Here is a 22,908-nt window from a genome sequence, read left to right as displayed (position 1 = left end):
ATTTTATCAAACCTATATTAATAAATTAGACTGAAAAATTATAATTGCCCGGAACAATGTTTATCACTTGCATATTGTCCCAGCTTTCTGCTCACCGTCAGATCAGGCCTAGTGGCTTTTAGATCCTACTCTATTTAAAGGCCGTTATATTCACTCTTCATATCATAAACAACATCCACACTAATACCCTGACGCGTATAAGATCCTCAAATATTTCCAGTGTCATAATCTTTCTTAACATATTTGAATATCATCATTAATGCACTGTGTATCTGAATTGAATTCAGATATGAATATCAGGAAAAAAGTTGTCACAGTATGGTAGAAGTTGAGTTATCAAGAATAGAAAGTGATGATCTAATGATTCTGTGCGTGTACCAAACACTATCCCCACCACCCAACTGCAATGCAACCTTCAAATGTAAGAGACTAAAACCTGTCAACTGCCTCAGTTATCTTTAACACTTCCTCTCTCATTTTTGACTCTAAAGAGTCTTGTAAGCGACATTTTTTTTCTGGCCTTGGATCTCATATTTGTCTGTAGTCCATGAATGGCAAATTTGATATCTTGGATTCAGATATGGCCATCCTTTGTAGGCTTCTGTGTTCTGAATCAGGTCTTGGACTTCAAAATCATAGCATTTGCAGCTGATAATGGCCGACGTAGTGGCCTTGCATCAGAAAGCAGTTGCAAGAACACAAACTATCAAAGTTTCCTTCCACCACCATATCAGAATATATCCCATATGATATGCAAACCTGTATGGCATACTTATGAATTGAGGGTAAGTACAGGTCAGAATTCTCATGCTCCATTCATTATCCTACCATTTTGTTTTTCTCTCACAGAAAGTAATTTAGATCCTCTACAATCACAAGAAGGCCTATATATAGTACATTTGAATAGAATTATTTTTTAAAAAAGAAAAAAAAGATAAGTGCAAAAGGAAGTGAATTTCATACATACTCTCTTTTACGTGTTACTCTTTTTCTTTTTCAACATGTGCAACTGTACGGCGGTGAAAGATATAATTCACAAGAGGACGAGAACATTCGTATATTGCTCATCTTTGTGTCTTTTTAAATGTACAACTGCATGGCGGTGAATGATGGGCCCCATTTCTAGAGGTTGCAAAACCAAATTCTGTTCAGAAACAAGTTTCTTTCAAAGCAGTATTTTCTCTGGTTCTATACTAGTTCTGCATCTCCGCCCATATTAAAACCATGGCTAGAAATTCATGTTTGATCAGTTCATGAATTTCATGGTCGTCTCTTTGCATAAACTTTTTAGTAAACTTCTGTTGCGGTACATCGTTTTATTACCACTAGATGCGTAAAATTGAAACAAAATTATTCTTCTAGACATTAGTAACAGAATAAAATTAAGATTTTTGCCAGTGTGTAGAATCACTAACTGTTAACTTATGATTACTATAGCTATCCCCTATGCATCTAATTTGTTAAGGTTTGTGGTGCAGTACATCCAAAATGATCACACCACAACCATCCTATTATCTGCTCCCTATACAATTGGGTGGGTGGGAATAGGGTTCTCTAGAGATGGTATGATGGTGGGCTCAAGTGCAATGGTGGGGTGGATCAACAAACATGGTCATGCAAAGATCAAGCAGTTTTATCTTCAGGGTAAGAAGGCTTCAGAAGTGATAGCAGACAAAGGTGAAATACCTCTCAATAATATGCCTGCAGCTGTGGCAGCTAATGGAGCTGAAATTTACTTGGCATTTCAGATGCAACCCAGAACCCCATTTGGAAAGCAACCCATCTTGTTGGCTTTTGGAGATAAATACCCGAAGAACCACCATCTGCCAAAGCATGTTGACAAAACATCAATCATATTTGATTTCTCTTCAGGTGCAACATCTTTTTTCCTGACTTCTAGGGAAGGATGGTAGGAGCTACTCTGTTTCACTCTGTCTTGGTTAACCAAGTGATGACTGCTTCTGAATATCTTGCTCAAGTTTTTTTATGAGAAGTTACAGTAGTTCTTTGGCATGGAACACAATAACTAAACCGCACAGGGGAATGAAGCCACAGGCAAGAAAGTACAGGATTCTCTCATGTCAATTAAGGTTTTGAGATCATTCTAACAGAAATATGAAAGAATAAGATAGATGTGTGAGAATGCATCCTTGAGATCCTTAGGAAAAATTTAGTTTGAACAAAGCTTTGAGGTCATCTCTTAAGTGTAACACCAGAAAACGAAAGTGCCTAACAGTGGATTCTTCCATCTTTGAATAATAATAATTACTCTGCATTCTTTTATGTGATTTGGTGAAACTTGTAGCATCTTAAGATGTAATTTTATTGGGAAGGAACAAAATGATCAACTGAATCTCTTACAGGTTCCAAGGGTTCTGGATCCAATGAGCTGATTCAGATGAGGAAGAATCATGGAATAGTGGGTATAATAGGCTGGGGACTAGTCCTGCCCGTGGGGGCAATTGTTGCTAGATACTTCAGGCACAAGGATCCCCTATGGTTCTATCTCCATTCAGTCATTCAATTTGTGGGATTCGGATTTGGACTCGCCACAGTCCTTCTTGGATTACAACTATACAACAAAATGCAAGCTCATATACCTGCTCACAGAGGCATCGGAATCTCTGTCTTGGTGCTAAGTATTCTTCAGGTTTGCAACTGACCATTTCTATTTAATACTGAATATTTAATTCTCTAGTCTACAACTGCTCAAGGTCAAAGGTCAGGTGTCCCAGTGATGGATAGAAATTTGGAGACTTATGCTAGGCATACAAAAAATAAAATAAAATTTGATTAAATTTATTGTGTTTTAGTAATTATTTTTATCTTACAAATAATTTTTCTTTAACATATTTGAATTAGGTTTTACCTTATCTAGGTTTAAGTCAGTTTAAATTATTATTATCTTAATATTTTTATTTAGGATTATATTTAACCTTAATTGATTGTTGAATTTGATTGAGTTATTTGCGGTCACTCACCCCCAATTCCTCACTTTCTCCCTTGATTTCTCTTAGGTTCCCTACTCCTTTTCCCTCCTCCTCCTTTCCATTTGTTCTTCACCACCCAAGTATCAATCCTGGCCCAATAAAGCATGAATCCAAAAAAAAAAAAAAGAACGTAAACCTAAATTGTTATTGGACTTTATGTAAAACTAGCTAACCATCCATGCCATCCACGGGATTCAATGAACTCCCTCACGTATATCCGTGACCGTGAGCAATAAATTAACACCACCAATCCATTCTACTTTATCTTTGATTATAGAGTCCAAACACAGCCGTTGATTAGATATGTTTTTTACCTATTACTTTGTCGATGACAGTTTTGAAATGACTTTTTAAAGCTTTGATGAGGATAGGTATTGGCATTCTTCTTGAGGCCAAACATGAATTCCAAGATTCGCAAGCTTTGGAATTGGTATCATAGTTGGGTTGGAAGATTGGCACTTTTCTTTGCATCAGTGAACATAGTGTTGGGGATGCAAGCTGCAGGGGCAGGCAGTGATTGGAGAGTAGGCTATGGATTCCTTGTTAGTATAGTAATTGTTGCAGCTATCATTCTGGAAGTACTAGCATATCTGAAAAGATCAGAGATGCGATCTCTGCCTCCAAGCTTCCCAATGGATCCTGTTCCAGAAGCTACCTTCCCAGGCAATCTAACTAAAGGTGTGCTCTTCCTTCTTTTCCTTTTGGAAAGATTTTTTTTTTTTATGAGATTAAGTCTTCACAAATTGACAAACAAATTCACTTCTAATATATTAACATATCAGAAGTGAATCCCATTAAAAATTTTGATATATTAATTTTTTATTCTAGGCTTTTTCTTTCACCTAGACCTAAGAAGAGCTTTACCTCTCAACAGTTGAGTTCTCCCACCAATGGATTGACATCAAGATTTTCCCACTGATTAGAAAAAATTTCAAAGTACAAGGGCTTCTACTTAAAAAAAAAAAAAAACTCTCTTAAGAAATAGAACTTTCCATAGCATTAACTTTGGTCCTTGTTTTGTATAACTATAACTATGTACTGAATTTACTTCCGAAGTAAAACGTGCTAGTTTTATCTATCTAACCATTTGAATGATGCAGGGTGAATGTGATAGCTGCTAGTTTGCACAAGCAGCGTTTGAATGACACATACATGGCATATGATGTGAATGAGATGAGCTTCGGCATGCCTGGATGCTATTTTTTGGGCGAGCTCTGTTAGGGCAGATATGCAGAAAATGCATATGAAGCCAGCTATAGCTTTGCCAAGTTGAAAGCTTCAGTGGATTTGACTCTTTTCGCCTTCTTTTGATTGATCAGAAATGTAAATTAAGTTTTCCTAATTTTTTTTTTTCTGGGAGCTGTTTTCAAATTTAAGAATCAGATTGGTGAGCAACCATCTTTTGCTTGTGCTCTTGCCTTTTTCTTTTGTTTTCTCAATATCAACAAGAAAATCAAAATATCAAATTAAATTTTTGGGTGACTTGAGATACTGTCGGAAGGCTACCAACTTTAATCAAGAATTAAATCCAAACTTCTGCTTTTATTGATGACCACCCTTAGACCTTGCCAAAACATTTCTTCGTATGATTTCAGATCTATCATGGAAACACAAGTCAACAAACAGAGAAAGCGAGCAATTAATATAGAAGGTACATACAATTGAACCAAATTAATTAACAAAGCCAGTGATTAAAAAGTAATTAAAAAATGGAACTCCTTTAATCATGTAATTTATTATCTCAAAATTTCCTAACTACATAATGAATCAAAATTTTCACCTTAAAGGTGACCCTGAATCCTTAAAATTGAATAGTGATGGTAGCATACGGGGCAAATATGTAGGTCGATCAATGAAATACAGAGGATCTACATGCGGGGTAGAAGCATCAAAGTCCATATATGAACTGATTTTAGCTGCAGCTACTGTTCGACTTCCTGTATTGGTCCAAATGCAAAATATTATGAAGCTGACTTGCATGAAAACTGTTCTACGTGCAACTACTATCCTGCAAGAAAATTTGTCACGTACCAACTAAGCAAAAAATCATGGGTCCAAGAACATTCTACAGAAATGTGAGTTGGCAGAATAAATGATCATAAAAAAATTTAAAAAAATGAAAATAAAAATAAAAAGCTTTAATTTTGTAGATGAGTTAGTACCTCAGATTGAAGAGAAGCCTCCAGTCCTCCATCTCAAGAATTTGTCTGAAATATTTTGTGACTGAATATAATTCAGGCTAAGTCAAATCTAAACTGCATGATAGAAAAGCTTTGTTGATTTAAACATTCGTTTCTTCAAACTACAACCACTAAAAGTACATAATTTTTGGTGGGGAGGGTTGGTGAATCAACAATAAAGTATAACCGTGTTACAGCACTTCATGAAAAACATTCGACTAAATTGCACTTATTGTCCCTTTGTTGGAGAAAGCAATCAAGTTACTTTACTTTTAATCAGAGAAATATTACACTCTATTATACTAGTTAGAGCAAATCTAGTCATTCTAACGTAAATGAAAGTAATTTTAGCTCTCTAATTATTAAATTAAAAATAATAATCAGAAAAGATGACAACTAAATCTCATCAAGTCTTAAAATCGCACAAAGTAGAATTTAAATTTGTTTAATTAATTGTTTTTCAAAAAATTAGGGATGCATGATTGATCTAATTGAAACTCGACTACTAAAAATATCTTTCTTGAGTAAAGTAGAGAAATTATAAGCACAACATCTGGAAACTTATATTTAAAAAAGAAAGAAAACTTAAACAAAGAGAGATTTGAAAGTAAAAGACTAAAAGACCTACCAGAATCTCCCCAAAAGTCAGTGCAGCTACAAAGTTGACAAGGAAGAGCATTCTGCGATTCAAAATGCTAATAATTATCGAACTATCACTTCAAACTTTGTATCTGAAATTATAAGGCCTCTTTCTTCTCTGTCTGCAAATTATTCTGCTACATTTCCTTAGAAACACTTGAGAACAGTGCAGATTATGCAGTTGCTGTACAATCTTTACCGGAAGAGATGTTGATGGACTTGGGGGAATCACTTCCTCTAACCACACGGTTATAAAAAACTTTAAATGATTGTGAGCCATAGGGTCGATTGAGCAAACTTATTGGCATTCTCAGAGTCTGCTTTCGGTTTCTTCTCCCCCTAATCAAAATGCTGAAGGTTTTCTCGTTATCTGTGTTCTTATTGCTACCACTAGTGTAATCGTTTGAGCCAATGTGACTTAGCTTGTTCCCCGCAGCTTCATTCCCATTGTAACTTGGATTACCATTTTCCTGGATAGTTTCTGAACCTAGTCTGACCACCTCATCTCCGCTAGTTTCTGGAGCTAAAACTATCACCTCTTTCTTAGATTCCTTTAGATTATTAATATCTTCAGGCAAAACTGAAGCTGAACTTGGACTTTCAGAACCATGAGACTGCACTTGTTGTTCCATAGTAGAATCAGGTATTGGTTGAATCACAGGTGCTGGATGCGGAAATTCCAGAGGATGAATACCGGGCCAAACAGCATTGGGACCAAACTTGGATATGCTAGGGTTCACGTTACATTGCCATGTGAAATGATTGGCATGAAAGGCAGTACTGGTGACTGGAAAGGTGCTAGTTGGCACTGGTTGAGGTTGAGTATAAGGAGGATATATAAAAGGCAATGGTTGAATCATATTTGGTGTTGGAGGAGGCGATGGGTATGCATGATGAGGAGATGAACATATTGGGTTAACTGTAGGTAGCACAGTTCCAGGCCCAGGGTGAACATTCATGTTTACTGGCCAGGGGCCAATTGTTGGAACAGCACCAGGACCAGAAGGAAGGGTTATGTTCATGGGAAGTGGTGCAGCACGTGCAATAGCTGGTGATGGGTTAAAAGGAGCTGCAGATGCAGACAATTTCTTGTATGGGATGCCACGTACATCACTTGGGCTTGATGGTGGTATATTATGCCTCAAATCTTCACCTTCTTGTGAGATGACATTTGTATTAACATGGGATTTTGATGGGGATAGCGGGCTACACAATTCAAAGGCACCAGATGAATCATTTGCATCAGGTTCTTGTCTGTGAGAATCCACAATATCACTGACTACATCAATCTCTATGGTATTATCAACTGCTTCATGATCATCAACATCTCCAGCTTCAAGTCCCTCAACACTCTCAGACTTATCTTCCACAGCATCAGTCAGTTGAGTTTCCTCTTTCTCCTTAGTAACTTTATTATCCTCTTGTGAATCCTCCACAGAATCTGATAAGGAATTTTCCTTCTCTTCTAGTTTATCATTGACCATTTCTGTGGTTGTATTAACATTTGAATTTGCTTCAGTAACTTCTTCCTCGTAATGTTTGCCAACATCAAGTCCATCACTACTAGAAATCTCACTCTGAGGATTACAGACCTGCAACATGGAAATTGTACCTGGTGGAGCCACCGCTACTTCCTTGTATGAAGGAGATTTTCCAAGACTAACAATTGAAGCCTTCGTTGGATTAGCATCATTAGGCGTAGAATTTGAATCAGGTTCCAAATGAGAACTAAATAGCTTGTCACCAGTTCCCGATGTATCCTTTGCACTAGTTGCACTGGATGAAGGTATGGACTTCACCCTGTATGTAACAGCTTTGACTACTTTCCTTCCATATTTATTGCCTTGGGTGATGTTCACATTTTGGTTATCTGTATAAACCCCATGGGATATGGTTCGCTTTTTCAAAAAGTAAAACCTGCTATTCTGATTTGTACCCTTATTCAAAGGATAATCCATGTCAACCTCCGCATTCTTCTTCTGGTAACTATAAATCTTGCTAACTGCAGCCCGTCTTTGCTTCAGTCTCCGGCCATATGATCCAGTTGATCTTGGTCTTTGGACTGGTTGCCACCCGTCCTCCCCATCAGCGTGTGCATCAGCCAAAATTTCGCCAGAAACTCTCAGCTTCTCATCAGTAGTCTTCTCTAAATTTGGCTGTTCTGACTCAGGTGCCGAGTTCATCTCCTGCTCAGCATCTGCCCCACCTCCTGGTTCAGTTGTAGAGGTCTCTTCATCCGAAGGCTCTTTTGGCGTTTCCTTTGAAGACTCATCAGAACTTGCAAAGCCAATGTTTTGGTAGGATTTCACCCGTAGCTGACAAATAATATAAAATTCATATAGAGTGATGTTACAGAAGAGATGGATGCAAGTTGCCATATTTCAGTAATTCAAAATGGTATGAATATGAACCTTCATGCACTACATAGAGTTGCAGTACTCAATAGCTTTCCATTTTGACTATAAACTAATCCGGTCCTATCTCTCATTCCACATTGATTGCAATTGTTTACATCTTACAACAGTGTTAAAACATAAAGTAAAGTTGGTTTAGTCATAGCAGCTGTGTTTTATAAATTTTATTCTCAATATAGTAACTCCCATCAATAGTAAGGGTTAATCCTTCCTAAAGAAGATTGTTAGCCGAATTTCTATTCATTCCTTTTTCAACTCAAAGTATATCATCTATTTGACCAAGGCTTTATTATTAATTTTACAATATTGTGTAGCTGACAACATATTTAAGACAAAGGTTTCTTGTCACGCCTCACTTCTTAAAGACTTACCATATGCAATGCCAAGATCAGAAAGGGAAAACAAAATCAATATTCAGGTGGTAAGTTCTTCTGTTTACTTCACGTATGATATTTCTCATTGGTTAAGCCATAAAAGTTGATCCTTTGACGAATTTGAATTAGTCAAAGAAGTTTCATTTATGAGGATTCAGCACATTGCACATTGATCAATCAATCAAAGAGATATTTTAAAAAAAAAAATGACACTAATACAATCCTCAAAAGAGCCCCAGTCAAAAAATAACAGCAATAACAGAATGAATATAAATAGGACGTGAGAAAGAAAGTCAGAGAATCAGGCAATCCTTGTATAAGTGTTTGAAAGCATCTCAAAACTGATCAGTCAACATTATTATTTCCTGCAAATCTGCTTCATACCTTTGCTGTATGACTTCTTCTCTTCATTGCAATGTCTCTCCCTTTGGCATCATTATTGGGATTAATGTAGTCAAGGAGATCCGAGACACTGACACATTCCATGGGAATATAAGAAATCAGTACGTAAGTTATGTGTGAATTTTCTGTGTGTGTGTGTGTTGTTAATTATGTACATCAATTATCAACGTTGATACAAAATTAACAGATACCACTATTATGAGACCCATTAAAAGGTACGAAAGCAAATAAAACCAGCAACCAGGCTTCAAACGCTGAGATCAGCCAAAGCAGCATGAGATCAAGATTGCCAAAGATGATTTAGGCTTACCTTAAGTGGCCTTTACTAGCAATTGAAGCATCAGGTTTTCTAGTACCATTTCGTGCAGCTTCTTGCTGCTCAAAAGCCTTGGACTCAAAATACTCAAGCCAAGCAGCCGCATCCTGTAGCGTTTATCACAAAACTCAGTTTATGCAAAATTTAAAGTAGGTATCATACATGCCACACAGAGAAGGAAAGTACTAAGTTTAACTGGTGCACGAAGGCTCGGTTGGCCCAATGCACCCAATCTGCTCTGGTAAAATTGGACTGCGCCAAATTTGAGCAAACCAGGCCAGACATCCTAATCATGCAGATGGCCCATGGGTTTTTTTTAATTACATCTTTTTCTTCCATAATATTACATAAAATAGTCATATCACATGATTGCATTCTAAAAGATTGGTTGATATGCTCTACCAAAAAAAAAAAAAAAAAAGATTGGTTGATATACATAATATGATGAAATTGATAAAAAATTATAATTAAAAATATAATAAAACGAACAAATAATTTCATAAATAATGCGAAAAATTACATATTTCCGTGTATCTCAAATGTTCTTCTCATTACAGGATTGCAAGATGATTTTTCTTTTACCAGAAAATTGTTAGATGATTGAAAAAAAACACTGAAAAATAGCATTTTAGTAGGTTTGTTTTTTCATATGAGAACAGGCCGGCCCAAAAAGATGGCCCAGCAGTGTCACGGGTTGAGCAGAGGGCCAGAGTAATGCCTGACCCAACAAAACCTGTGCAGACCCAGAGGATTTTCTCTCACATCATTTCAAGGCTTCAATCTGCCAAATTTTTCGTCTAAAAGTAATCTTATTTTCTTCATAAACAAATTTTCGTAGCCCAACAGGACAAACTCAAATGTGAGAATGTACCTGTGTGCGCAAATCATCTGGGCCAAGTTTTGCCCGCAGAATTTGCAAAGTTGTTTGCTCATGCTGCACGCTCAATGGGTATGCCTCCATCAATGAGAGAGCTATGGCTATTGCATGATAACTTGCAGCTGTCTGCAGAGAACCATCCTCCAATAAATACGCTGATGTCATTATACAGGAGTGAGAGGTTTCAAACAAATACCACACTCTAGGCACTGGCTAATTTCTTTTGGCCATAATACACCTATATCTTTTTTTTTTTTTTTGACTGAAACCTATATCTATTATATATGCAATATAACAAGTATTCTATTTGACCACCATAAAATAATCAACTATCTAAATTTAGGAAATTGTAAAATCATTTTATTAAAAAAATTATTGAAGATAAAGAATATATTCAAAAAAGCAGAAAATAATTTTTAAAATTAAAATTATTTATAATGACAATTAAATTAATAAAAACATGTGTATTAATATAGATTTAATAAAATTTTAACAACAATATTTTCAGCACAATAAATAATATTGAATAGAAGTTTTGAAATATTTTTAATTTTAATAAAAGAAATCAATATTATTCTTGAGGGTATATTGGTCATACGATTCCAGGGGATAAATATATATATCTTTAAACAAGGTACTACGATTGAGCTAACAATAAAGAGGGATGAGTCACGAAGAGTAAAGCAAGTTAAGGAATACCAAAAACAAAATAATACACAGATAAAATAACCAAAAAACAATGGAATATGCTCCATGTACAATATGTGAGCACAATTTTCCTAACTTGGCACGGTGACAAGTTATTATGCTGCAGGTTTTAAGCCATACATACAGGGATCACGGTTCACTCCTATTTTTCACATAAACCTTGGCAAAGTCAAGCAACAAAGATGAACATATCAAACCTGAATATGATCTGGACCAAGCAACCGTTGGTTGCACTTCAAAGCTTTGTGGAGATATCTAAGGGCAACATGCACATTTCCGAGACCTTCCTCCATCATAGCCACATTAATATAAGTGGCAGCAGTATTTGGATGAGATGGGCCACAGGTCAGATGCAGAAGATATAGAGCACGCTTTACGTACCTAATTAATAACAGTAGAAGAGCCAAGTTGAGAAAAACGATCAGAACGAAGAGTGAAAGCAACTTATTTTATATAAAGTTATATATAAATCCGAACTCTCAAGAAAACTATTATGCAGTCAACACAAATATTGTTATCATGAATACTGGTTTTACTCAGTAAATGACTACTAGATTATCTTGTCTGGTGAACTCCTAGAAGTAAGGATATCTTAACCTTGTCTTTCTTGTAAAACCTCTCTTCACCTTCTAATAAATTATTGTACTTTTTTAAAGTTAAAAAGAAGTAAAAGTAATTCATATCGGGTCAAAACTCTGACCATATAATTGAAGCACGAAACATTATTCAACATCACTGCATTGCACTGAAAAAGAAAAGAAAAAAGAAACATACTTCAGAGCCAGCTCTGTATGTTGAAGTCTGTAATAGAAAACTGCAAGATCCCCATAACTCTTCATCGTATCTGGGTGATCCAGGCCTAATTCTCTCTCATTGATATCCAAGGCTTTTTGTTGATAAATTGTGGCCTATAAATATAGCAAGCTTCTCGATTGTTAAGTATGGCTTCCATGTACAGGTCAAAAAAAAAAAGTATACCTTCGATGGGTATAAGCAAATATTCTCACTTATTCGCAGGTGATATCACACACACACACACACATTAAAGCCACAATTAAGCATAAGATTAGTGTCATGACATCCAAAAAATGTCATAAATAAATACAATTCAAGAGAATGGAAATGTCAATAACACATGTAGCCATTTCATAAAATTTATACATTAACGCAAGTCAGTACTTGAATCAATTTTTGTAGTTATGGCCTCCATTCCTTCAATATCATCATTTTCAAGTCTAATCTCCAGGTTTTTCATAAGCAGACTTCTCTACAGATTTTATTATTAACTGATGGAGCAGAACAATTTAGGAAGCTTTAGACACATGGTTGTTTAGAGAAGAGCTCGGCCAGTTTTATGGTTTTCTTTTCAATGCATGATCCATGGTTCCCCAATATTTAAAATAAAAGGGAAGAAAATGGGAAAAGGAAAAAACACACATTACACACAGTTCGCAGAAGTCCCCCAATAGTTAAAGTAAAAACAGGAAAAAGAAAAACCACGCGCACGCATTTAAATTGACTACATAATCAAACAATGTTATTATCCTAATCACAATACTATCACATTTCCAGAAGTTTTAGACCTTTTAGAGGATGGGATCGGCAGCTTTATTCTGGATACTACGATCAGACATTTTATGTCTAGATCTAAATCATGACTGCTGTGAAAGCAACTTTGGTTTTGGATGCAACAATATCTTACAAACACCAAAACATGAATGATAAAATGAAAAACCTGATTAAAGTCTCCAGTGTGATATAAAACTACAGCAAGCAGGCTATATGCTCCTGCTGTCATCCGATGATAGGGGCCACAAACTGCAACCAGCTTGGCAAGAGCCTGTCGCAAACAAATTATAGCAGTTATCATACAACAAAAACTAACATGGAAGGTAACAACTACTGAAGCACCATCCAAATTTTCACAGATATCCCCGCAAAGAGTGCTGCAGATATATACCTTTGTCCCATGGGTAACTGCATCTTCAAGCTTTCCCTTGTCTAAAGCTGTTTTGGATGACTCTAGTAGTTGCCTTCCGTCTGCAGAAGAGCAAGCTGCTTGCTGCAAAGGATCAAAATGCACACCACATATTAAATATGGATCAATTCAAATAATTTCAAGACATACAAGAGAACAAATATTTATCTTGCCCTGTGCTTTTCTTTACCTTGTGAACCGGGACCAAGCTGACAATATCAGATTTATGGAATGGAGTTGGAGAATCCATATCAAAATCCCTTGGAACAAGCTCAATACCCACCTAGCATAAGATGTTAAGAAACAACTTGTCAATTATAGACTGCTTAAAAAGTCGATCTGATAACCATAAACACTACAATCTATTACATATAAGTATGCTTATGTGTGAATATCCATGCATAGATATGACAAATATCTATTTGAGAGATATTGCAATCAAAGAAAAAGAGGAAAAAAAATGGCTCCGTTAAGTTCACAACAAGAATCACATTATAGTATAGGGACCACATTCTCATGGTATGATTACTCTAATAGGTGGGAAAAGCCATCAAGCTATCATGTACAACAAACAACTGCCCATACAATTGGCATATCAACGTAAGAAAATATTTCAATTTCAGATGCATAGCAAGTGACCACCGTATTCAAGTGGCAAAGCCAAATTCAAATAACCTCCAGAAGTCTATCTGATTTCAATCATTATCATAAACAGAGTCTATGATCAATCTGTAATTCACAAGACATGATAAAATTTAGACATTTGTATTAACAAAAATGCTTCAAATGGTAAAGGTGCAGATTTAAGACTCCATGGATTATGATTAATGAAATCCATGCAAGCCACACTAGAAACTATAATTCTATTGTCAATGTTTCAGTACCTTGTGACACAACCCACGTAGAATTGCAAACTTCCTCACATCTCTGTAGCTTGAGCTGCTAAGATACCAATGATATCGTTTCTTCAAAAAAACCTCCAGCCATTTCCAAACCAGAGGGTGGATATTGCATGATTTATATGATTCTTCATTTTTGGGAACACCAAGCAACACGTTCAGTGCACCAGCTATTGATACAGCCAATTTCTCTTTATCAGTAACAGCAGCAATCACAGCCTGCAAGATGTGCTTAAAAGCTCGAACTATCATCTCATGAATACACAGTGATTGCACATGTGACAATTTTTCTGAAAGTTTCACCTGTGAAGAAAACCAATAAACAAATTAGCATACAATACCAAAAAAAAACCAAATTCGCAAGTGATTTAAATCCCAAGATACAAAATCTTTCTGCCCTTTAGTCCTAGGATTTAAAGCCCTAGATAACCAAGGCGACAAGCAATGTTTAAGCAAGAGTAAAAAATTGATACTAGTAAAATGAGAGTGCTAATGAAAATCGCTGGGCACTCTGATTGGCTCATTAAAATTGTCCTTTAAGAAATTTAAAGGGTTTAGTATCTGATACAATAAAATACAGACCACATTTCATGAAGAGGATCTGTAGAAGATTGAAGCAGGATACATGCTGAACTCTAAGAAACTCAAGAGCTTCTTTTCATAGATATTTAAAGTGCAGTAGATAGAAAAGTTTAGAGCTCTCACAACATGTCCAAGAGAACGCATCCTTAGACCCCTAGTATGCATAAAATCAGTTAGGGTGCGACCATCAACTGGAGAAAGTTCCAATGAGCCAAAGTCTGCCACCTGTTTTGCAAAATTGAAATTGAAATTGAAATCAGCAGAAACTTTTAGGCTGGAAAAAAAATCAGAAAATTAACCAATTTTTCAGTCAGTACCAATTTTGGGAGAGCAACATCTGTGTAATATTTCTGAGACATGTCAATCAGGTCTTGCATAGACTGTTAATAACATGAATAAGTTTAGTTAAGCTGATTGATGAAAAACCAAGTTCAAATACTAAAAAACTCGGAGATGCTTTATTAGACCTAGGTTACCTTGCAGTGAAGTCCAGTTCCTGATTCCTTTAACCGAGAAAAAGCTGCTTCAGGCAACATGCCCTTCAGCACAAGCTCATTTTCTGCTGCTGTAGCTTGATTCTGGGATTCTATTGAGGGCAACTGGGTACTTTCAACCTCCCCATTAACACGCGCATGAGATCTTGAATTCTCAGGCTCCAATTTATGATTGTTTAAATCAGATTTCTTTTTGTTATTCTTGAGAACTTTAAGGGGTTTCCCAAGACCCTCAACCTTCATTTCATTCTTAGCCTTCTCAGAAGATGGTTTTTTATCTTTTTCTGCATTGTTTTGGTCCTGCAAATGTTGTATCCAACAGGCCCCAAGTTCCCATCTCACAAAATTGTCCAAATTAGGCTCCTCTTCCTGAAGCTTGGCAAGGCTTTCTTTAATCAGTCTTTCCACAAAAGCTTGGGAAGCACCAAGTTCTTCACGTGCTTGTATTATTGGCCTATTGTTCTCTGACTGTGGTGTGTGGTGAAGAAGTAACCTCAAACTGCAAGGAACAATATAATAATTATCTGCCCTGTGATTTTGTCATGAATGACAACTGGATCAACCATCCTCTTAACAAAGAGAGAACAATGCTAACATACAGCTCAGTTCAACAAAGAACATCCACTAGATGCATCTATTTAGAACTGGCTAGTTCTCAATTTTAGCCTCAAGCTAACAAAATCACAAGGAAAAATGTACGTGAGAGGAAAAAATATGAAAGTGGAAAATATCGAGAGCACAAATAATTAATAGAGTATCATGTAAACTGTGTTAACATTGCAGAATTAAGGGCAACCTGTTAATGTTGAGTGCATTGGCACCACCTTCTGGCTGATCAAGTATTTCAATGTGTTGAGATGAAGAATTAACAATTTCGCTCTCTCCACCCTCAGCTTTCACAACAACTATGTAACCACAATATCTCAAACTGATGACACTTAATGTCATAATATCCTGCAGTCAAGAAATAGTTCATTAGTGTTGCGTGGAAAAGAAGCAGGCATACCGAACAAGTTGACCGGTCATTTTCTGCATCAAATAAATATCATACATGGGCAGCAGTATTCTCATCAGCAGTAATCCCTTTCAGAAGATTTCGTTCTACCAGATCCTTTTGGCCCACACCGGTGGCTGCAACTCCATCAATTTTAGTATCAATCTTACAGCTTGCAACAGAAGCATCTTTGAGAACCCTGATACTCAAGTCACCTACTCTCTCAGTGTAAAGAATATCATTGTCTACATCAGAACAGATTAAATGCAGCTGTCCCATTACATGCTGAACAGCCTTAATGGCTCTGAAAATGGCAACATCAACGAATAAGCTATGAAGAAGGAATGCCTTTCTGTCTCGAACCTGCCTTTCTTCTGCTGTCTTGCAAGGCATAGATGCAATAAATGAAAATTCAGTTGCCCATGGAATCAAATCACATTCTCCGTCTCTTCCAAGACCACCACCATTTCCTCCCCAATTTTCATCTTCCATAGGAAGAGGAGGGAATGCTGCCGGTGATTGTGCTGCAACAGGAGGAACAAGCCATGTGTTGGCTCTGAAGCCATATGGGAGGTTCCCAAACTGAAGAGACCAAAAGAAAAACAGGAAGAGAAAATAAACAAACGATTTGTCACAATATGGGCTAAGTATAATTTGTAACTTATACGGGTTAATTAGATTAAAAGTGCATTCGCAAATTATATAGCAAGATATAAATAATATTATAATGCATTAAATAGGTGAAGAAACTTATGAAAAAAAACTGGTGTTACCTTGTTACGCTCTGAAAATGCTTTCATGAGATCATCATAGGCCTGAAATTTGAGAAATAAGAATCATAAGCTGTACAGGGTTTTAGAAGCTGAAACACACGAAACATGATTGAATATATTCAATTCAAATGTTGACGTCTTGTCATCTGGGATTTCTTCTTGCGGAACTTGATAATATAAATATACAGCAATCAAAGGATTTGTATCTTCACCAGACTGACTAGTTACTACCACGGAAATTGGAATATGGCCAATTCAAATATTAACCCTGCTTAACTTTGGAACAAAATGTAATTCACATCGAAAAGAAAACTGGAACTCGCAACTTCAATTCCTTCCAAGAATAAGAGCCTATTTTTTTAATAGCAGACAACTTCTTAAAAGTTTGAACACCTAAACCCAAGTCTGATGGTAGAAGCAATTCAAGATAAATCAAAGGCAAACTAACATTGTCAAAAGCTCTACTTTGCTGGCGTAACAAATCAACGAGATTGTGACTTAATATCCGCTGCTTTCCAGCACTGTAAAATCCCTTTCTGCATGCTTCAACATGGACAACTTTTCCATTACACAGCTTGACCTGCATACAAAAGAGTATCATCATTATAATTTTATTTACAGTCTTCCTCCAAAGCGAAACACCAAAGGGTGACGATAAAGACGAAGTCTTACATCAAGTGAGAAGAGATAACCAGCCTCTGATATCTCTTCAACTTGCCGTCGCACTGCTCTCTTTACATCTGTATTAATAACTTATCACAATGTCTTTTTCTTATATTAAAAAAAAAACTGAGAAATCTAAAGTAACAAATGAGATTGAAAAGAGTACATTGGAGAGGCGGAATGAGATGGGAAAGAGAGAAAAACTCGTAGAAGTTCCCGAGCTTAGGCAAGGAGTGGCTAATCTCGCCGTCTCCGTCAACTGGCGACTCGTCTTTCGGTGTTTGCTTGATCATATCGGCGTTGGTCTCGGCAGCCGGAGGCGGCGGCGCTTGAGACTTCGTAGACTTCGGAGTGGTGGAGGTCGCGTTTTTCGAGGCATCGGGCTTGGAGCTATCCTTGCTCGGCGGCGGCGACGGGCCGAAGCTTGTCGTGCATGCCACGATGTCAAGCAATCGTCTGACGTGGGCCACTGCTCGCTCTTCATCGTAATCCTCTGCGTCAGATATTCAGAACATCAGAGGAAGAAGCAGACCCGTACGACGTCGTAGGTAAGCTTCAAATTCCACGTCAATTTTTTTTATTTTTTACCAACTTTATTTATTTTTTTAACAGTAAAAGAATAACAAGCACTTAATAATATAAGTATCTTTGTTTTTTTCCCGGCAGATCAAATAAATATCATTAAACATAACAAATTATAAATTTATAATGCTCAAGAAAAATAATAAATCATGACCAAAAAAAAAGAAAGAAAAATAATAAACACCTTCAAATAAAGTGAGGACGCAAGGCTTCAATGCAGACACGTCCATCGTGTCCTTTAACCGTGGCCCTCTCACCTGCGTTACATGATGCCCCATTATTCACTATAAACAACATTGCTTTTAACATATGAACAAATTCAAAGCTAGTAATTCTTTATTTCCTTAGGATTTGCATTCTCTAGCAGTGATGACACAATATTAATACTTGATCGTTCCTTGATAATTCGGGTTGTTCAAAATTTATTTTTTAATACCGTTTTAAATTCACATTTTATAAATGGAAAAAAACACCATGGAGAGAATTCTAGGTGGGCAGTCTGGCTCGTCAATGTCTGGATGACATTCACCCAAGAAAATTGTAGGTTGTAACTCTTCAAATTTTAACATTAAAAATGATGGTGAAATTTTTATAAAATCAAATTTTAATTTTAATTTGCATTTGTTTATATTATTATTGTCAAATTATCTTATTAAAATATGGAAAGTATATCATTATTGTGAAATTATCTGAATTAATTAAATTGAAGAAGATTTTTTTTTTTTGGTAGGGAAAACAGCTGAAATGCATGATAAAACATGCCTGCAACCTTTTTTATAAAAAGCAACATGGCTGCAACTTCATCTCTTTTGTTGAGATCTTCCTAACACGTAATTTGAAGGCTAAGTTTGTCGCGTGCGTAATTTTCAATTTATAATTATTGTTAATAAATAAAAAATATCATTAAAATAAAAAAAATTTGCTATTTGATTTAATATAACGGAAAAACCATTGAGTTCAAAAATCGACTTGTTAAAATCAATATTCCTAAGATATTTTATTTATTTCATATATTTTAAAAAATTAAGTTTTTTTATATTATAAAAAAATTATATGTTCCTTTATTTTTATCACTAATTTTAAATAATGATATAACTATATTAAATATATTCATGCTAGCTAGTTAAAAAAAATTAAAAAAATAATTTAATTATTATAAAATGTCTTATATTTTAAATTAAAAATTACTTATAAAAAATGTCTTACAAATAATGATTAGAGAGTAAGTCAATATAATTTTTAAATTTTTAATATTTCTACAAAAACAACCAATTATTGGCCAGAGATTTAAAGATTTTGTCAAAACACGAGTCAAAAAAATTGGCTGTGATAAATACGGCATCATGTCTTGTATCATGTCCTTATTGAGTTGGCCTTTTTTTGTTATCACAATAAATATATATATATATATATATATATACAAATTATTTATACGAAAATTATTTATTTAATTTAAAATTGCAAATGCCACCCATATATTTTTTACCTCATGTGATAGGGAAAAATTTGTGATGTAACAAGTCTCTGTGTTCACTGATAAAAGCCGACGAACATCTATTATCCTGTCCGTTGATATTCCCTGCAGGAAGAAATTCTCAAACATTATTAATTATTAATAATTAAGTATAATATAAATTAGAATATTTTTACACCAACATCATACAACATTGAGAATAATTAAACAACTTAACTTTTATAATTGAAAATTAAATTTAAAAAATATCACTATAATCTAAATAATTTTATTTTAGTTTTTAATATTTCATTACACGTATGATTTAGTTTTAGTTTCATTCTACATTTAAAATATTGAAAAATACATGTCAATAAACTTTAATAGAATATCAATAAAATATTAGCAATAAAAAATAAATTCTAATTATAAATTGTCTGATTCAATCATAAATTATTATTTTATGAAAATAAAAATAAAATAAAATGATAATAATTTAAAAAATATATTTTTATGCAAATTATATTGCTTTAACTTATAGTAGTAATAGTAATTAAAATATAAATACAAATATTAGTTTTCGGTGCCCTGAACTGTCAACTCATCAACCAAACATTAGATATTTTGTCAACTAGAGTACATCAGAAAATTATTGAAATTAAGCTATTAATTTTTATCAAAAATTAAATTAGAATTATTTTAATTTTAGAATATGTATAAAAAAATTCAGGGTTACGTGAACAGTTAAATAAACGCTGGATATTTTGGGAAATTGTGGCTTAGCTAAACCAAGTAACTTGTACACTAAAAACTCATGTTGAGAACAATAACATGCGATTGACTGAAAATGAGGTCCAAACAATAAGCCGAAAAAAGTAGGTTATGACTTGAAGACATTGGTTTTGTGTTTTGGATGCTAGCTGAAGCTACTTTAGAATGATTAGAGTTATGTTTGTTCTAATATACACAACCTAAAATGACTCCGAGCTAACTTACACCCTTATGTTTTGGCTTGATGATGATGATGATGATGATGATGATGATGATGATGATGATGATGATTGAATTATTACATTGCTCCTATGTTTACTCAAATTTTATAATTATTATCATATCATATTTTTTATTTTTAAATTCAATTTTAAGTTTGATTGAATGATATTGTAACTATATATACAAATAAAGAATAATAAATTTTACAAAAGAATGTCTATTGATATAAATTATATAATATACAAAAAAATTTATGAAAATTATATATAAATTGAAGTGAGGTATGGGTTGTGGCAAGGGGTTTAGACTCTATTGATATTAAAAAAAATTATAGAATATCTATATACTTTAGTTTCTATCTCAAAATAAATAAATTTTGGAAATAAAATAGAACAAACGATATTTGTAAAAATAGAAGACAACTTTATGATTTACTTCAATAAGAATCTTGCAGCTGCAAGGTATAAATATCAAGTACTAAAGATAAACACAGTTGGTAAAAGATTCCTAGAAGGGTCGTGACATAGAAGAGGCATGGTAGATGCCAGCATATAGCAATTAACCAGTGACAAGTCAAATGCACCAATTAAAGTAAGCGTGTCAAACATTTTTTTGTGTTCTTCCTCAATAAAATAATTAATAAATAAATGAATAAAATGAATAACACTTTATGAATAAAAGTTCAATTTAATTCAATGGCAACAAACCTTGAGAATAACTTGAGTTTCGTCAGGAAGGTTTACAGTGATATCCAAGACAACTGGAAGAACTGCATAGTTGTTGAACGAAGCCAAATCCAATTCAATTAATTAGAAGAGAAAAAAAATAAAAATGAAGAAGCTATTATTAAAATAAGTGCTTTCATTGAAAAAACTAATCAGCAATCATTAATTCGTATAGTAATAAGAATATATATTATTACCTTTCTCTTCCTTTTTCTTTTTCTCTCCCTTGGCCTTCCCACGACTGTTTCTTGGTGCCATTTTCTAGCTTTGAGATTGAAAAAAGTTGAAAATATTGGCTTTCTGGCACCGTATAAACACAGAATCACAAGTTATTAGTTTCTCATCAGTATAAGCAATTCAAGTTTCACGTGGAAAATTATTCAACGCAGAAGAAAAGAATAAACATAGAGAGAAAATTAATAAACTTATAGCGAAAACAACAGAAGTGCAGAAGCACAAGTTTATGCAGCTTAAAAAGCCATGGCTGAAAATTTTTGGACTTATCAGAAAATTTTGAGTTTAATCTTCATTATCCCAATTCAGGATAAGGTAAGCTCAAAAAGCAGAGAAGAAAATAAATGAGTCAGAGTAGGCAAAGAACATGAATATTGAGGCTTTATAAAGCTTTCTGGCACTGTGAAAGCACAAGTTAACACGGTCCATGAAGCGAAAACCTGGTATCTCAATCTGAAAATCTTGGGATTCTCATTTGTCCAATTCAGGATAAGAGAAGCTTGAAAATCACGGAAGAAAAGAAAGGCAACAGAAAACTCAGAGAATGGAAGCAAATATGCTTAATTCTCACTAACGCAGTTCAGGATAAGAGATAGAGTTTCAAAACACACAGAAGAAAATAAATTCAAAAGAACAAACACAGGGCAAGAAGATTTCTTAGTATTTGAAGCTTCAAATTCTCAAAGACTAATCAGAAAATTTATCCTCAATTCCCATTCACCCAGTTCAGGATAAGAGACTCTCAGAATCAGAAACACGCAGAAGAAAACAAATGCAATAGACCAAACAGATAGCAATCAGAGAACTCTCAAGCTTAAAACTTGGAAGACCAATCAGAAAATTTGTCCTCAAGTCTCAAGGACCCAGCACAGGAAAAAGAGAACGAGGTTCAAAATCCGTAGCAAAAGAAAAGAAAAAGAGATAAAGGGCATGACATTAACCCAAGAAAAACCAAAAAAGATAAGTGCTTTATTTTTATTTATAGAAGTGGAGAGGATTGAATGAAGAAGCAGAAACAAAATCTATATTTGATTACCAAAGTGCTCCAAAGAATGAGGATTTGAGCAGAGAAAAGAAAGTTCAAAAGGAGGATAATGAACGGTGAAGAATAATGACCATTGAAGAAGAAGAAGAAGTGGAGCTCTCAAGTCTCATCCACTGCAAGGGGGAAAAAGGGCAGACGCAGGCAGAGATATGGAAGAGAGGATGGTGTGATAAGGCAGGAAGGGCTGAGATTTAACGGTCAGAATTTGGCTTTTTATGGCACCTTCTGGCCTTGTAATATTGGACTAAATCTAATTTTCAATTTGCTTCCGTCTTTTTTTTTTCTTTTTTTTTTTTCATTCAGTTCTAGCCCAAAATATTTATCCAGGGGTTTTATTTTTAATGCTTTAATTTATTCAGGAAAATCACTTTAACGTCTCACACTAGAGATTGAAATATAAAAAGTCTTATAAAATTACAAAATTACTTTAAACTTTAAAGTTTTATATTCTTTACCAAAGTTGTTAGTTCACTGTTCCTTCTATTTTTAAATATAAACAAAATGTTTACATGGTTTCTTTTTTTATGAGCAAAACAATAATTTTTAAGAAGCATTTATATATCTTTCATTAAATAATAGTATCGTTAAATTAG

General features: G+C 34.6%; 2 protein-coding genes across 17 annotated transcripts; one reads left to right on the top strand and one right to left on the bottom strand.

The window, feature by feature from the left end:
- Window positions 1-200: 200 nt before the first annotated feature.
- On the bottom strand, window positions 201-22,459 carry LOC129290749 (protein REDUCED CHLOROPLAST COVERAGE 1). Of its 14 annotated transcripts, none has more exons than XM_054927684.1 (27): window positions 22,308-22,459; window positions 21,234-21,343; window positions 21,019-21,080; window positions 19,352-19,444; window positions 18,050-18,122; window positions 17,450-17,776; window positions 17,293-17,360; window positions 17,069-17,200; window positions 16,621-16,662; window positions 15,905-16,429; window positions 15,650-15,807; window positions 14,836-15,352; window positions 14,677-14,739; window positions 14,483-14,584; window positions 13,763-14,080; window positions 13,069-13,161; window positions 12,861-12,962; window positions 12,636-12,740; window positions 11,675-11,808; window positions 11,098-11,281; window positions 10,187-10,333; window positions 9,310-9,422; window positions 8,982-9,069; window positions 5,799-8,124; window positions 5,153-5,245; window positions 4,771-4,998; window positions 201-759 (listed from the first exon to the last, which is right to left on the bottom strand). In XM_054927684.1, exons 2-24 carry the CDS (start codon window positions 21,292-21,294, stop codon window positions 5,983-5,985), a joined length of 5,649 nt encoding a protein of 1,882 aa, XP_054783659.1. In that variant the 5' UTR covers window positions 21,295-21,343; window positions 22,308-22,459; the 3' UTR covers window positions 201-759; window positions 4,771-4,998; window positions 5,153-5,245; window positions 5,799-5,982. The 14 variants fall into 14 exon arrangements, with proteins under 14 accessions (XP_054783659.1, XP_054783657.1, XP_054783660.1 ...); XM_054927682.1 differs by lacking the exon at window positions 201-759 and adding an exon at window positions 4,362-4,587; XM_054927685.1 differs by lacking the exon at window positions 201-759 and adding an exon at window positions 5,022-5,055 and having other exon boundaries at window positions 4,682-4,927.
- Window positions 464-4,402, top strand: LOC129290751 (cytochrome b561 and DOMON domain-containing protein At3g61750). Of its 3 annotated transcripts, none has more exons than XM_054927694.1 (5): window positions 464-785; window positions 1,479-1,872; window positions 2,364-2,650; window positions 3,362-3,668; window positions 4,091-4,402. In XM_054927694.1, the coding sequence occupies exons 1-5, from the start codon at window positions 552-554 to the stop codon at window positions 4,093-4,095; spliced, it is 1,227 nt and encodes a 408-aa protein (XP_054783669.1). In that variant the 5' UTR covers window positions 464-551; the 3' UTR covers window positions 4,096-4,402. The 3 variants fall into 3 exon arrangements, with proteins under 3 accessions (XP_054783669.1, XP_054783670.1, XP_054783671.1); XM_054927696.1 differs by lacking the exon at window positions 464-785 and having other exon boundaries at window positions 1,485-1,644; window positions 1,749-1,872; XM_054927695.1 differs by lacking the exon at window positions 4,091-4,402 and having other exon boundaries at window positions 3,347-3,505.
- Window positions 22,460-22,908: the final 449 nt, after the last annotated feature.

The sequence above is a fragment of the Prosopis cineraria genome, unplaced genomic scaffold, assembly GCF_029017545.1.
Source record: "Prosopis cineraria cultivar Desert tree isolate PC_DT_omini unplaced genomic scaffold, ASM2901754v1 PC13, whole genome shotgun sequence".
Classification (NCBI taxonomy): Eukaryota; Viridiplantae; Streptophyta; class Magnoliopsida; order Fabales; family Fabaceae; genus Prosopis; species Prosopis cineraria.
Note: the sequence above shows the minus strand (reverse complement) of the source record. Positions and strands in the feature narration are given on the sequence as shown.